This window comes from Microtus oregoni, unplaced genomic scaffold (assembly GCF_018167655.1).
Source record: "Microtus oregoni isolate MIOR12 unplaced genomic scaffold, Mior012 000018F_ref0000195, whole genome shotgun sequence".
Classification (NCBI taxonomy): domain Eukaryota; kingdom Metazoa; phylum Chordata; class Mammalia; order Rodentia; family Cricetidae; genus Microtus; species Microtus oregoni.
Genome location: NW_024543077.1, coordinates 29,122,242 through 29,139,383, shown reverse-complemented (window position 1 = coordinate 29,139,383; position 17,142 = coordinate 29,122,242). Strand labels below are relative to the sequence as shown.

At 39.5% G+C, this 17,142-nt stretch overlaps 1 protein-coding gene across 1 annotated transcript; it reads left to right on the top strand.

Annotated features, from left to right (window-relative positions):
* Nucleotides 1–4,893: 4,893 nt before the first annotated feature.
* On the top strand, nt 4,894–16,237 carry LOC121458631 (zinc finger protein 431-like). The gene is made up of 4 exons (XM_041667940.1): nt 4,894–4,941; nt 12,391–12,514; nt 12,714–12,774; nt 14,218–16,237. Exons 1-4 carry the CDS (start codon nt 4,894–4,896, stop codon nt 16,235–16,237), a joined length of 2,253 nt encoding a protein of 750 aa, XP_041523874.1.
* The last annotated feature ends 905 nt before the right edge of the window (nt 16,238–17,142 follow it).

Genomic DNA, 17,142 nt, shown 5'->3' with positions numbered 1-17,142 from the left:
CACTCTGCAGAGTCTTTAAGTGATTCCCCAAAAGAGGAACACGTGGTCTCCCTCTCTTCCTCCTGGGGGTATCATTTCTGCGGCTTCCTGGTTCCCGCTCAGGGCCCCCTGAGAGCACAGATCGCCCATTAAACCTGGATATTAATTTGGCTTGTTTTGATTTGGCTTGATTGGGAATTTTGCGTCGGCAGGGAGCTAGTAGTAAGAAATATTCCTAGGGGCTGGAGAGATGGCTCAGTGGTTAAGAGCATTGCCTGCTCTTCCAAAGGTCCTGAGTTCAATTCCTGGCAATCACTTGGAGGCTCACAACCACCTGTAATGAGGTCTGGTGCCCTCTTCTGGCCTGCAGGCATACACACAGACAATTGTGTACATAATAAAGTAAATAAATACATTTTTTAAAAAATGAATATTCCTAACATTTTGGAGGTTCCCGCCAAGCTAGGCCAGGCCCTTTCCACTTCGCAGGCCATGTGTTGGAAGGCCCCTACTCTATAGTTTGAGCTCTCTACACCACGCTGACAAATGGCTTCTGGGCCACAGCGGCGTCTTGATGAGTCCCTTTTCTTATCGATGCTATAGAGTTCTAGGGGACCCATTCATACTTATTTTTGTCGTTTTCGGATTCCCGCTGAAGTCATGAACTCACACCGGGAAGTCAAGTCAGGTGGCAGTCAATCCCGTGGGATCAGGCTTGGCTGAGTTGGAGATCTGTCTGTCCTGGGACACCAGGCATCCAATATACAGTTGAGGACATGCTAAAATGGACTTAGGCCTCATGGTTGGGCATAGACTAAAATGGACACTTAGAGTTCAAAGCCAGGTCTGTTGTTGCCCCTATGAGCCTCTTACAAAGATCTTTTTAAATTGAGCTTGTCTGATACAAATAAACAGAGCTTACATATATATGTCCATGATTTTTGGCCTCTGCACTCTTGCCCCCCCTCCCCCACTTAGTAGCCAGTGTCTCTCAGCACCACAGTGCCAGAGGCACTGGCCCCTCTCCAACTCCCTGAAACCCACACTTCCCAACCCCTCCCATGGAGCAACATTCTTTCCCCCTCCCTTTCCCAATTCAGAGGTTCAAGGTCAATTTCAACCTTCCCCTCCCCCCCCCACCTCTCTGCACTCCTGGATCCCTTATGCACACTGGGCTAGTCCCTCCCCTGTTCCCTTTTCTCTTCCAAATCTATCAGGTAGAAAAGTAGCTGCTTGGGCTGGAGAGATGGCTCAGTGGTTAAGAGCATTGCCTGCTCTTCCAAAGGTCCTGAGTTCAATTCCCAGCAACCACATGGTCGCTCACAACCATCTGAAATGAGATTTGATGCCCTCTTCTGGCCTGCAGGCAGACACACAGAATATTGTATACATAATAAATAAATAAATAAATATTTAAAAAAAAAGAAAAGTAGCTGCTTTCCTTTTCTACTAATAATTCTGCTTCCTCAGTCAGAACCAGATATTAGGGGAAAAAAGTTGAGGATGGTCCCCAAACTCCTATATGGGAATTAGTGAAAATGGCCTTTAAAGTTTTTAATGCCTGAGAAGAATCAGCTGAGTCTTCCCGACAGACAAAGCTACAACAATCTACAGGCCCAGGCCTTAGCAACTGCCCTATGGTCACAGGAAGGGGGATAAGGGAAAAATAGCTGCCTACCAATAAAAATTGAAGAATCCAGTAGATTGCTTCTCAGCCTTTTCCCAAAGATCAAGTGAAGAATCTCGTAGTTGTTGATGTCTTCTACAGGCAAGAATTTTTTTCTCATTTCTTCTGTCTTGGCTGTTGAAATGGCTATTATTGGTAGTCAAACGGACTTCCTCTGGAATTAACTAGTAGACAAAGAATTAATTATACCCGAGAGGGATTTTACTTAAATGTTTTTAAATGGGAAAATCCTCCATTAATCTGCATAGTCTGAGATAATAGGATACACCTTTAGCTGCTTGGTGGCCATGCACACCGTTAACACTGTGACTCAAGAGCCAGAGGCACTGGGATTTTCTGAATTTGAGACCTGTCTGGCCTACCGAATGATTTCCACACCTGCACAGAAAAATCCTGTCTTGAAATCACCAAAACAAGAAAATCTGAATCGAACAAGACTATGATCTAGCTTTAACCTTCTCACCTTCTGGTAGCAGCAGTTACATAGAAAGTATATTGAAGTAGAAAAGTCTCTTTTTTATCACCTTGCTCTGGCGACCAAACTCATTCCTTTACTAGTACTAGAGACTACTTCTTTGAAATTTTGGTGAATACTTAAAACCAGCTGAGGCATCAAGCCTCGTGGGCTGAAAAACCACTGTGTTCTTCACTTCATCTTTGGGAAAAGGCTGAGAAGCAATCTACTGAATTCTTTAATTGTCATTAATAAGTACCTATTTTTAGACAACCTGAAACACAGCTTGTGAGACATTCTAATAAGCCCACTTTTTACGTACATGGTGAGATTCATTCTACCTCTCCTGTTCATGTGGAGAATCTTGAATGCTGCAGTTGAATATTTTATTCACCTGACCATGGAGGAAGATGTGCTGGCAGACAATAGTGCTCATGAAGACATTCTCTACATATTCACATTTCCATGAACACTACCCTTTTTATTATTATTCATTTTCCTGGAGTTTGCTTCAAATTTCAGTAATAAAACCATCATCCAGCCTTCTGATGGGGAAAAGACCTATCATCTTGTTTGAGATCTGGTTCCTGCTTTTCACTTTTCTGTTGTGTGAAATATCTGTGAAAACCATGTAAAAAGTACCTTCAGTTCATCTGACCTCAGCGTGAAGCCACAGCATAAACATCTACTTTTATGACCTTAAAACTCTTTTTAGTTGTTAATATTCTGGGCATTCTTTCTCCTGTGGGACAGGAAATCCCTGCAGCCACCTAGCACAGTGCACTGTACAAGCTAGCTAGCCACAGTGTGTCCTGGAGGAAAAAGGGAAAGTTCCTATGGAGTGCAAGATTATGACAGTGTCTACTTTTGGAGCCAGGGAAAGTAATATTGAAATGCATACCTTGGTTAGTCTAGAAAAGATGTTTGACTGGGGTGGAAGAAATGACCAGAAACCTCTGTGCTGTGTCTTTAAAGCACACTACAGCTCTGTGGGAGGTGTTCTTGTCACTCAGACCTCACTAGCCAATCAGGCCCTTTGGGTGACCTGCCAGTCAGGAGTAGTGCCTGGTTTTTCAGGACGTCCCATTCAGAACGGACTTTGCAGAGGACCTGGCGCCAGTGGCTTCTGTGCTGCGGTGAAGTTGCTGTTGCAGGGAAATGATGAACTGAGAGCTTTGGCAATCTGGAAAACCACAACATGGTGAGCGGGGGAAATGCTGTCTCCTGAAGGGGAGGAGCAGAGGGTGAGGGGCGGGAGACAGCATGCTGCGCTCTCCCGGGATCCGTGTGGGAACCTGCCGCCAGATTCGCTGTGTTGTGAAGTCCCATGCGGTCCTGTTAATTTCTAAATCTAGGGACAGAACTCTGAATAACTTGCGCTTTGGGCTTAATCGGCTTAGAGAATTGGGAGCAGGGCGCTGTGTGTAAAAACATCTTTCTTGTCAATTTCAGTATGCCAAACTCGGAGAAGCCTAATTTCTCCAGTATTTTCTCAATATGGACCACTTTGCCTTTAACCTTTACATACAATCTCCATTTGTATTTAACTATGTGGACGGTGTCAAGGCCTGTTGCCTGGGCAAGGAGCCTCCGCTATTGGTGCCAGCGCGCTGACGCTCAAACTTCTAGCGTCAACTCCCAAGCCCAGGGCGCATTACTCTTCCCTCAGTGCACTGAGCCTCCTCCGCACCCCACTCCACAGGGGAGCTCACTAACGGGAGAGCCGTCTTAGCTGTATTAAAACCAAACAAAGGCTTTGGCTCCCTTAGTCGCTGCTCAGGAATAAGCCCAGCTGATGGCTCATCCCTCCTCTTGGGCTGTGTAATCCTGCCCACCTCTGCTCACAGCTCCCTGCTACAGCAGGTAGAGACTGGGGCCAGAGCATGCCCGAGAGGGGAATGCTTGCCCCTGAAGTCCCTGTGCTGACTGGAGTCCACCAGCACGGTGCAGGAGGACTCGGGGGAGGAGGGCTTCCTTAAACAGTCCGGGGTGTTCCCTCCCCCTATAGCAGCCAATGCCAAGGTCTTCCCAGCTTTTACAAGCAGGACTGTCTTCAAGGGCCTTCCTCTTCCACTTCTGCCCACTGCCTATGTGAAAAAGCTAACATTTCTCAGTGCCACCTAGCCAGGCCTGGTGCTCCCCAATCCTTGGGCTTAGTGTGAGGGCTCAAGAGGAGCCTCCCATGGTGAAGGATGTGGCCTTCCCAAGGAACTAAGTTGAGGCTTCCAGATGGCCCACCAATCCTGACCTGAAAAGTTCCCTAGAATGGATTCCTCATGGGGCCTCTGGTGGTTTACTAGCTTTCCTCCCAGCCCACCAGTCAAGTCAGCCATTGATCATTTCCTCCCCAGTCTCTCTTTAGGGGTCTTTGAGAATGTGCCAGTTTGGCACAACTGTGATTCCCTTCATCCACTTCTGTTCCAAGCGGGGCTTCTGGAATCCCATTCAGAGAAAAGCTGCTAGCTTGCTGTGAGTACTGAGGTGGGGTGTGGGAAGCTTGTGCTATACAGCTAGGAGCTCACTGTGGATGGAGCTGAGGCTGGAGCCAGGTCCTGGGAGGATCCCCAATGGGGTTCCCGGAGTGGGGGAGGGTCTCCTTTCCAAAGAGAAGGCTTGTTCTCCCTGGAAACTAAGGTGCTAGGGACTGAATGGCAGCCTCCCCTCTGCAGGTGCCATGTGAAGCCTTGTGCCAAAGATCTGTGGCCCTTGCCCAGGGGAGGTAGCCTGTGCTAGTGCCAGGGTCACGGAACTAAGTCCTCCTGTAGAGGCACACATGCCAGCGGGGGTCCAAGCTGGTGCTAATTCCTCCCCACAGGACCCGGTAAGCCTGGGAACCTGCAGTAGGCTGTTTTACTGGGGTCAGAAAGCAAATGTCCCGTAAAGAGCCTGGACCTCTTCATTTTGACAGCAGGGCTAGAGATTTATTTTGCATCGTTAAGTGACTTGTTGGGCACAAAAACCTTACATAAGAGTAGAAATATATGTACAGTATGTTTTTATCAAAAATAACCTTGAATTTGCATAAATATACAAAAATATGTTAAACAAGATTAGAAATATATACAGTATAACAAAAATATTCTCAAACATGTATTAATATACTAAAACCTATCATAATGTAAAATATTTAATAAAAATAGTTGGTTTTGATTTAAAGCCAATTTAGTAATCCATCATTTATCCTATAATTTCTATACCTTCCCTTTTTCTTCTCAGAACAAGATAACTGAATATAATCTTCTTTGTTTATATTTTTTACCGTAACCCGTAGTAACCTGTTACCACCGCCACCTCAATGATGACATAAATCATGACCTAATGGATGACCAAACTGCTTACCCCAACACTTGGGAATATGGGAACCATGCTTTTGAAATTATTTTTTGTTGTCTGTGGGCAATGGTATCTATCTATAAGGGTCCCTGAAATAAACCTAAGATAATTTCAATTCATGGGAGAATTGCCTGTATTATCTCTTGTCCAGTCTTTGTGTAATGGGAAAGTGGAGGAATTATCTCAAGTTCTGGCTAGTGTAGTGCATGAGGACCATCTTAGATAGTAATCTTGGAAATTTCCTGAATAATTCATAGCCCAAAGTTGACCTTTGGGGGGGGGGAGCAGACAGTTTAGTGGCATTACCACACTCTAGGAGGAATCAATGGTGTGGGGCCCCAAGATTTTAATGGTCACTGTTAAGAATGATCGTGGTTTACTATAGAAAACCTTTTAAGTGCTGTATGTAGTAAAGCTCAAAGAGGTTAAAAGAGCATAGTTTATTATTTACATACAGAATTCAAAAACTTAATTGTTAGTTACTTGCTAGTAGAGATTTAGACCCAAAATCATGAATAGGAATTAAGAAGAACCCCTTTTTTAAAAATTAGTTTTTAGGTGTTGTGCAAATTGATCTTATTTATAAACCCTGTAGTCAGAGAGTAGGGCTGAAAGCTGAAAGATCAGAGAAGCACAGCATCCAGCCCCTAGTTCTTAGCTCTATAAAATTCCCAGTCCAATGTGGGAGCCCATGTGTGACTCAGATTCCATCTGGAATCATTTCAGACTTAAAAAAGCCTTTGAGTTCAAGCATGCCTGCTGTGCTTCTTCCAGTAACCTTGAGGGCTGTGAGTAACATCTGCGTTTCTCAACAGAAAAAGCATTTTGCCCAGCTGAAAGAGCTCATTTTTTTTCTTTTAAGATTGTGCTAGTGTAGGCCATCCAGAGGCACTTTTTGTTAGTGATTAGAAGCTACTTAGCTGAATCAGATAATGCACAGGTTTGAGCTGCCTCCAAGCACAGTGCAGGGAGGTGGGGAGCTGACTGTACTGCTTTTGATCTGCCTTTTGACTGTGTTTAGTGTATATGCTGGCTGAGAAATAAACTCGGGCTGTTTCCTACTGACCTTTCATCCTCTCAATTTAACCTATGAGTCTGTCTTCATTTCTCTTAATCTAATTTATCCTCAGCCTCAGCCTCCCCTCCATGGGAACCCCCATATACATGGAACAACAAGTTAAATAAAGACTAGGCAGAATCCATATCAAGCCTGAATATAAAAACCCCGTATGAGGAAAGGGGTCTCAAGAACTATCAAATGAGTTAAAGTACACCCCACATATACACACCCAGTATTACAGGTCCCACAAAACACCAAAGTATGTACTGATAATGTATATGCAAAGCTTTTAGCACAGGCCCCTATAAGATCACGAGTCTCTTTGAGCACTAATAACTCCAGCTTAGTTGATTCTGTGGGCTGTGTTAACCTAGTGTCCTCAACCAAGGTGGGAGGTGGTTGCTATGGTACTTCCTCCCCATTGCCAGCAGGGTCTCCTTAGCTCCTCTTATTGTTTGAATGCCCATGTCTGCTCCTGGTGCTTTCAGTTCCTGGAATAGGCCAGTCTGATAACAATTGGCTGAGGCACCATTCTATGAGAATAGGAGAATATCATGAAAAATCATTTCTTGGACTTTTTTCCTATCTTGTTTGGCTCTATCATAGACCTGTAGTGTAGTGAGCTCAGGTCTTGGACATCCAATTAGTATGGGCATTGTCTCCCTCTAATGGAATGGGCCTGAAGTTTCACGAGTTATTTGTTGTTTACTCCTACAAGTTCTAAGAACAAGTAACTCAATATATCTTGCAAGCAGGACGAGTTGTAGATTGAAGATACTGTTGCTGGGTTGGTGTCCCAGTCCCAACATAGAAAACTTTGCCTGCTTAGAGAAGGCTCCACAGGCTTCTTATTCCCCTTTCCTACAAGTCCTTGCTAGGGGCATTTTCACACAATCTAATGAGTATTTACTGTACTAGGTACCATACCAACTTCCAAATGTTCTCCAATTCCTGTAGACTTTCTTCATTCTCACTACATCCAACTCTCCTGATCCTGCTTTCTCCTATACCCATCCCCACCTACCCCCATCAATCCAGAAGAAGACCTATTCTAGTTTCCCTTTTGAGGGAGATCCATGTATCCCCGCTTGAGCCTTTGTTGTTAACTAACCTCTCTGTGTCTGTGGGTTGTAGCATGATTACCCTTTACAACTAATATTAATGTATAAGGGAGTTCACACCACTGTCATTTGTGTCTGGCTTACCTCACTTAGAATGATTTTTTTTATATTTTTTTGTATATTTTTTGTATATTTTCAGAAGTAATTTGTAATCCCCAATGAGACAAAGTTTGCTCTACTTCTTCAAACATTTTCTCTAATGTATGTACATATGAATCAGCTAATAAAATTCTGTATAATGTTGAAAACCTACCTAACTTGAATATAATTTCAATTGCAATAACATGTACTAACATGCAGTACTTCATATTCTAGCTGATAATAATAACTTTCAAGGACTAGATATTTTCATTACATGTTTAAGTGAGTTGTGTTAGGTAAATATCTTGAGTAAGAATATAAAATTATAGACATTATGTTTTAACAAAAAATAATGTCAAATTAGTATCAAAAGGAAGCATCCATATCTATATCAATGTAAAATACATAAATCAGTAGTTACTTTTTAAAATTAATTTTAATGATCCACCCTTTTATCTTATCAGAATACATATATATGCCCCTTTATTCTTTTTAGATCATGAAGGCGTAAGTCACAAACAATGCCACACCAGTTTGGAATTATGATTAATAGGGTGGTATTTATTTAAAGGGGAAAAAACTTACAGATCACTGTCCCAGGCAACAGCCCTCTATGCAACCAGGAAGGGAGTCTAGTCACGAGTGGAGTAGGAAGTGAAGAGAGAGACGAGAGGGAAGTGGCCGCTTTTTTAAAGGGAGAGAGACCACGCCCCAATGGGCAGGTATCTCAGCAGCTATAGGCTGGAGGAGCGGGAGGACCTCCCGCAACAAGAGCAGAATCAATAATCTACACTTTTATCCTCATTTCATTGGGTGCCTTTTGTAGGTGGATGTATATTTATGAATCTATAGAGTTGGCTTTGGAGTTTGACACTGGCTCTGTCCCTCTATAAATCCAAGCATGTTGTTAAAATAAAAATCAGAGATTCTGTCTCCTGTTAAGAGCCATAATATGGGACAGAAAGAATAAAAGAATTTAGAAAAAAATTTTACTTTTCTTCATATCTAATTTTTGTCTCTATTGTACATGTCATTGAATATATATGTCTGCATATGTCTATATAAATAAAGTTTAAGTTTTCCGCAATGAACAATGAATTTTCCTGCAGTAATTTTTGAAGTTTCCAGGAACAGCAACTCAACCTGTTTGATATTACATCTTGATGATGATAGCACTACTACTAGACCTGTTTTGCCTAGCAGCTCATCAAGATGGCTCCAACTTGTTTAGCTGAAGTGGTGCACTTTTTTACAACGTTCTGGGCAGACCTCCCAATAGGAAGTCAGAATAACCCTACCAAGTACTCAGAGACTATTTGCAATTATACCAGATAGTAAACTTGGAACCTAACCATCATTTTACTTTCATAGGCTCCCATAGAAAGAATATCACCCCCATGACTGCTGGAAGTAATTCTAAAAGATGACATCCCCTCTCCCAACAAAGGTTGTCCTCAGGGTTAGGGACATCATTGAAGGGTTGATAATAATTGGTATAGGGTTGTGGGTTGGAAGGGAAATTTTATAGGCTCAATAATCTCTTTGAAAAAAAAAGGGAAAATTGGATGGCATAATAGAATAGTGTGAGCTTACTCACACTAATAATAGTGAGTAATAGAGTGAATGCTTGTGAGTTATAATTTACAGGCAATTACATTGGTATAGATTGTTGTACATTGATACAATGTTCAATTATATTGAATATTGAATGCATCCATGTTTCTACCTCTGCTTCAAACATTTTTATATATTGAAATATATTTATCATTTTGCAATGTACATTTCTACCTCTGATAAAGATACTTATACATTGTTTACATTTTGAATTCATTGTCTTCATTTGTTGCACAGTTGTTTATTGTATAATATTCTCATATGAAGTCTTAGTCTTTAAATTATATAGGTATTGAGAATTATAGATCAATAGTCATCTATGTTTGTCATACTTATAGTTAGACTAGTCAGGTTTTTTAGATAAGTAGAGATTATATTCTGCATAGATAAATAATCTTCAACCACTTCAAAGAGCTGTAGAATATGACATTTAAATAACTTAGGGTACTGTTGAAGTGAGACACAATTGCTCCTGGTAGCACGGATCTATTCCCCAGAGAATGTTGAGCACCAGTCATTTTACTTGGAGCTTGTTTTCTTCTTGGCAAAACTGGCCTTTAGGCAAAGACATGTTCATATCTCAACTACTGACAAAATACATGATATCCAAAAATGGATAAGCAGGACTGTTAAATCTTGCCAAGACAGGATAAGATGATTCTTAAAAATTTCCTACCTCCTTAAGTGGTCAGTCAGTTATTCTAGGTCTTTGCCAAAGTTGGTTGCTTCAACATTGCAAATGAGACTTTGGATGATTGCCCAGGGAGCCAGTTGTCTCTGTAATTTGTTGCACATTTTGAAAGTTGCTAGATTGCACTTCTTGCTTACTCAAGTAATATTATTTCCCTTCTTGGATCTTTGATGGGGTTAAAGACTAGATAGTTGAAGTTACTTTCCTCTCATGACTTGGCCAAGTTATTATACAAGACATAAACTAGTTAGGATAGGATAATTAATGAATATATTGTTCTTATTTATTGTATATAATTGTGTATTGGGCTTAGAACTCTCTTATTTAAACAAAAGGAGAATGTGCTGTAGGAAGTTTTACATCCAGTGGTTTCCTGACCACTGGGGCGTGGCCTCTTATACTATATATGCCAGTATAGAGCATGAGTCCAGCCTCTTTTCTGGCTGCATGATTCAGTTTCTGAACTCAGTTCAAGCATAGGATTCTGATTTGTGAGTCTATCCCTAATAAATAAACATCTATTTCTCATTTCTGAGCTAGTATTGCATTTCTTCTAAGAGTCCTTTAAGGATCATTAAATGTGAAGCTTTGATGTGATGAAATGATTTCTTTCAGTTGTTGACCATGGACCAGTAGTGACTGGGTTCAGAATGTCCTTGATTGAATGAACAACCCCCCAGAAAACATCATGTGTTTGAAGAACTTTCTCTCTTTATTGGTTTTATTTCAATTTTCTGTGGATCTTTAGTAGGAGAAGCCTTTCTAGATGAAATTCCTCATTGTATGCTATGAGTTTCAATACCCTAAAGTAATTTCCTGACATTTATATACTGTGTTGTGCTTGACATTAATCAGCCAACTTCCTACTTATACTGAAATGCTATTACCATCATTATAGGTTCGATCTCTAAATCACATAAGAAAGAGCAGAAACAGTTGTTATTCAGTGCACAAGAGTTTGGTAACCTGCTGTTTTAATTGTTTTTTTTTTTTTTTTGCTTATCTAAGTAATTGTGTGGCTCTAAATTCCTGAAACTAAAGGGAGGCATCATTCCTGGCTCTATTTGTTTCTATGTTATTGGATGATGGCCTTGGAATGCAGGTAATTTTTATGTCAAGTATATGCTGCTGTGCTGAGCTTCATGCTTATCTTGAATTTTAAAATTTGACAGAGGGGGCTGGAGAGATGGCTCAGAGGTTAAGAGCATTGGCTGCTCTTCCAGAGGTCCTGAGTTCAATTCCCAGCAACCACATGGTGGCTCACAACCATCTGTACTGAGATCTGGCACCCTCCTCTGGCGTGCGGGCATACATGGAGGCAGAATGTTGTATACATAATAAATAAATAAATCTTTAAAAAAAATTTGACAGAGGGTATCTCTCTGATTCCCAGGATGCCATCCCATGGATTGATAGCATTAATACTGCCTGAGTATTTTTAGTTATTAAATTACAGTTGTATGAACATCTTCTTGCTTGTTATGCTTGCTTTGATTTTTTAAATCAATATGACTGTTTTATATGCCTGCATGGATATGTACCATGAGAGTGATCAAAGGATATCAGAAATCCTGACCCTGGAAAAATGGATAGTTGTAATCCCCATGTAAGGACAGGCAAATTTGTCCATCTCCATTCAAGATCAGCAAGAGTGCTGAATTAATCTGCCCTCTCTCCAGGTCTGTGTTGATAATTTACGACCAACATTTATATTTCTACTGTTTTCATCTGTCCACTTGTAACTGTTTTATACAGGAAGTTGTTTTTCTTCAAAATGTTATTGGTATTGCAGTTTATATTAGGATACTTCAGGGTCTGGAAGAAGACTACAGAACTGGAGAGAAAACAACTCTTTGTAGAAACTTCAATAAAAGCCTGTTAGTTTTTCTATCCCATTGTTTGTAACATTGAGGCTTGCAATGGAGACAGAGTCTGTACTGCCACCTCTCCTGGACCTGATTGCATAGACTTGACTGGCATTCAACTCAGAGACAAATATACCCACCTCTGTTTTCTGAGTGTTGTGGTTAAAGGCACAATACACCAATTCACACATTTGTGTATCTTTTTTTCTTTCTATAATGAGTAATTTTTCATACAATTTTCTCATGCATATAATTTACTGTTGATCTTTTTTCTTGTCTCACCCTGTTAATAGATATTGTTCTTATAAGGTGAAATCCCATTCAAAGTGTATAGAAATGACAGAATTGACTCTCCTTTTCAATTTACTTCTAAAGTAACTGACTATGTCACAGAATAAGAATGGGGAGCACCAGAATCATACAACTGTACTTTCAAAGAAGTATGCATTTCCAATGATGTCACTGTCATGCTTACATTGTATACATGTGTGGTATATTTTTGAAGGCAGTGACCTATGATGATCTACATATCAACTTCACTCAGGAAGAGTGGGATTTGCTGAGTCCTTCCCAGAAAAATCTCTACAAAGATGTGATGCTGGAGACCTACAGGAACCTCACTACTATAGGTAAAAATGAATTTCCTTCATGTTTCAAAATATGGAGACAACCTTTCCTTGCCTTATAATGTTGTTCTGTAATTTGATTTAGAAAGAAGAAAATGAGATGAATAACACAATCATAGTTGTTAGGTGCACTTAAGATAATGAGCTAATTGTTGTACAATATTAAGTAATATAACATACATATTCTGGTACTGTATTTCAGGGTACATTTTGGAGGACGGTAACACTGAAGAACATAGTCAATGTTCTAGAAGACCTGAAAGGTAATTTTCCTGTGCAAGTTTATAACAATGTGCCTCGGATGAGTTTGTAATATGTCCTGGAACAATTAATCAGAAGCAACAGTGTAAATAAGCACACCTTTAAATGCATTGATGGTTATTAAATTCTCACAAATCCATATTCCTCAATTTCTCTTATGTGAATTGCATTTGCAAGGCATTCATTTAAGAAAAAGTCAAGGAGGGGCGGGAGAGATGGCTCAGTGGTTAAGAGCATTGCCTGCTCTTCCAAAGGTCCTGAGTTCAATTCCCGGCAACCACATGGTGGCTCACAACCATCTGGAATGAGGTCTGGTGCCCTCTTCTGGCCTGCAGACATACTCACAGATAGAATATTGTATACATAATAAATAAATAAATATTTAAAAAAAAAAAAAAAAAAAAAAAAAAGAAAAAGTCAAGGAAGCAATGACTCAACAGATATCACCATTTGAATCATAGCAACGTGAGAGCTATGTAGTAGATCTGTCAGTCCATTTCTTTCTTGCTACTCATGACAAAAACTGTATACACATTTCAGTGATGAGTGTAGCTGCAAACTTTCTCCTAAATCAATAGCTCATGGTAAGACTTGGATTACTCATATACTTTTTGTGACTTGCTAAGTTTAGTGAAAGTGGCAATTAGAGTCAAGGGTCAAGGGGCAGTTGTTGTGGAGAAACCTTAATATCTATACCACAAGTCTATGAGGAACAGCAAGTGAAACCATGAGGATTCAATGTGGAAATCTTTTATTTACTATTCTTCCTTTACTATGTATATCATATGTTCCCCTTGATACAAGCATATGAGAATATGGATATGGAAAGATATAGCATACATCTCATTAAGAACAATTAGAAGATAAACTGTAGTTCCCATGGAGAGTATACTTGTTCAATTAAGTCCAAGTATACAGTAATTGGTTTTCTACCATCATTGTTAATACATAAACAACTTCACATTACAAAAAAGCCCAAAGAGTTCTAAGTCTGCCAATACTTCTTGGTGTCTTAGTTCACTTAGCCAATGTATAATGATTCATAGTAAAATTTATGAATGCAGTAAAGTTTGTAAGGCACTCAGTGTATGGAGTTTTTTTTTAAAAATGTGAAAAATATCATAGAAAAAATATAGGGATAGGTATAGATGAAATGGTAAACCATGACGCAAAGGAATTTATCATCACAAATATTTTTCCTAATAAAAGAAGAAAACATGATTTTAAATGAAGTTATAAGACATTAATATTTGATTCATTTTTACAATTGGAACAAATTATGAAATTAATTCATACAGATCTGAGGTTCAACAGTGAATTGAATGTGGTAAAGTTTTTACATGTGTAAATTATCCTTGCAGGATTGAAAGAAATCAAATTGGAGAGAAATTTTCAGTATGTTCTCACTGTGCTAAAGCCTTGTCTTATGACACTCACCTTCTAAGGAATGAAAAAACACATACCAGAGAAAAATGCTGTGAAATTAAGCAATGTGGTAAAGCCTTTGATTATCACAGTCATCATCAAATGCATGAAAGAACACACACTGGAGAAAAACTCTATGAATATAGTCAAGATGATAAAGACTTTGTTCTTTATGAAACTCATCAAAGTCATAAAAGAACACATAATGAAGAAAAATCATATGAACTTAATCTGCTTGGTAAGGCCTTTGCTGATCACAGTCATCTTCAAAAGAAAAAAAGAGCACATACTGGAGAGAAACCCTATGAATGTAATCAATGTGGTAAATGCTTTGCACGTCAGGATAATCTTCAAACACATAAAAGAACACATACTGGAGAGAAACCCTATGAATGTAATCAGTGTGGTAAGGCCTTTGCTCAGAACAGTAATCTTCAAAGGCATAAAAGAACACATAATGGAGAGAAGCCCTATGAATGTAATCAGTGTGGTAAATACTTTGCACATCATAGTCAGCTTCAATACCATAAAAGAACACATACTGGAGAGAAACCCTGTGAATGTCATCAGTGTGGTAAGGCCTTTGCTCGACCTAGTACTCTTCAAATGCATAAAAGAACACATACTGGAGAGAAACCCTATGAATGTAATCAGTGTGGTAAGGCCTTTCCTCAATGCGGTACTCTTCAAAAGCATAAAAGAACACATACTGGAGAGAAACCCTATGAATGTAATCAGTGTGGTAAGGCCTTTGCAGATCAGAGTAATCTTCAAAAGCATAAAAGAACACATACTGGAGAGAAACCCTATGAATGTAATCAGTGTGGTAAGGCCTTTGCAGATCAGAGTAATCTTCAAAAGCATAAAAGAACACATACTGGAGAGACACCCGATGAATGTAATCAGTGTGGTAAGGCCTTTCCTCAACGCGGTACTCTTCAAATGCATAAAAGAACACATACTGGAGAGAAACCCTATGAATGTAATCAGTGTGGTAAGGCCTTTGCACGTCATAGTCACCTTCAATACCATAAAAGAACACATACTGGAGAGAAACCCTATGAATGTAATCAGTGTGGTAAGGCCTTTGCTCAACGTGGTAATCTTCAAACGCATAAAAGAACACATACTGGAGAGAAACCCTATGAATGTAATCAGTGTGGTAAATACTTTGCATGTCATAGTCATCTTCAAAGGCACAAAAGAACACATACTGGAGAGAAACCCTATGAATGTAATCAGAGTGGTAAGGCCTTTGCTCAATGTGGTACTCTTCAAATGCATAAAAGAATACATACTGGAGAGAAACCCTATGAATGTAATCAGTGTGGTAAGGCCTTTGCAGATCAGAGTAATCTTCAAAAGCATAAAAGAACACATACTGGAGAGAAACCCTATGAATGTAATCAGTGTGGTAAGGCCTTTGCAGATCAGAGTAATCTTCAAAAGCATAAAAGAACACATACTGGAGAGAAACCCGATGAATGTAATCAGTGTGGTAAGGCCTTTCCTCAACGCGGTACTCTTCAAATGCATAAAAGAACACATACTGGAGAGAAACCCTATGAATGTAATCAGTGTGGTAATGCCTTTGCACATCTTAGTCACCTTCAATACCATAAAAGAACAAATACTGGAGAGAAACGCTATGAATGTAATCAGTGTGGTAAGGCCTTGGCTGAACACAGTCATCTTCAAAGGCACAAAAGAACACATACTGGAGAGAAACCCTATGAATGTAATCAGTGTGATAAGGCCTTTGCTCAATACAGTCATCTTCAAAGGCATAAAAGAACACATACTGGAGAGAAAACCTTTGAATGTAATCAATGTGGTAAGGTCTTTGCTCACAACTGTGCTCTTCAAAATCATAAAAGAACACATACTGGCAATAAACCCTATGAATGCCATCAATGTGGTAAGGACTTTGCATGTCACAATCATCTTCAATTGCATAAAAGAACACATACTGGAGAGATACATGTGAATGGAATCTGTCCTGAATCCTTTTTCCCAATCATCTCCAAATATGTAAAATAAGACATCCTATAGAGAAACTCTGAGTTTAATATGTGTGTTCTTTAAAAACATGAGAAAAATCATACTGTAGTGATACTCTATGAAAATCAGTGTCAGAATGTTTTGTGCTTCATATAGGAGTAAGACTTTTTGTGTGTAATCAATCTGATTAAGTTTGTGGTGCATATTACCATAATCTTTGGACCTGAGGAAAAAACTGAGTGCTTATTGTAAACTATTCTTTAAACAAAAACAGTTATTGTATAGAAAAGAATTTTATAGTGTCAACAATTTGTTCAAGCATCATGATACCTCTTATTATTTTAGTTTGAAGTAACAAACTAATGGACAAACATTTTATGAAGCATTATTGGTTGGAGAAAGGGTATTCAAAGAAACATACATTGGTCCTGAAACCAGAGCCAAAAGAAAGTACCTTTTCTCTGAATCTAGAAGTAGTTAAAGAAACAACATCTCTCTGAAAAGAGCCAACATTAAAAGGGGCCAGTAAAGACACACAATTTGCCTCTCAAATCAGATCCATAAAAACAAACTCTATCCTTGTCCACTGAGCACAAAAGCAATGAATCCCTTGGCATAAAATCAAGCTCATCCCTGAGCTTTTTCAGGATCAGGAATTGAAATCCAGCAAATTCCCACCATCAAAATCTCCTTTGCTCTCGGTTATTAAGAAGTCCTATTTGAGTCTTATGCTCATTCAGTATGCAGCTACCCCTTTCCACACTTTGCAGAGGTATTCATACTCATGTTTTCTTCCTTCTCAAATAAATCTGATTCAAGATTTACGTGAATACCTCTTTTACTGGAATGTTTCAGAAACTCCTGGAGTTGAGCCAAGATACAATTGATGCCTCTGTTTGGGAACTTAGTTCAGAAGATGACAGAGGAATTGGTCATATATTATG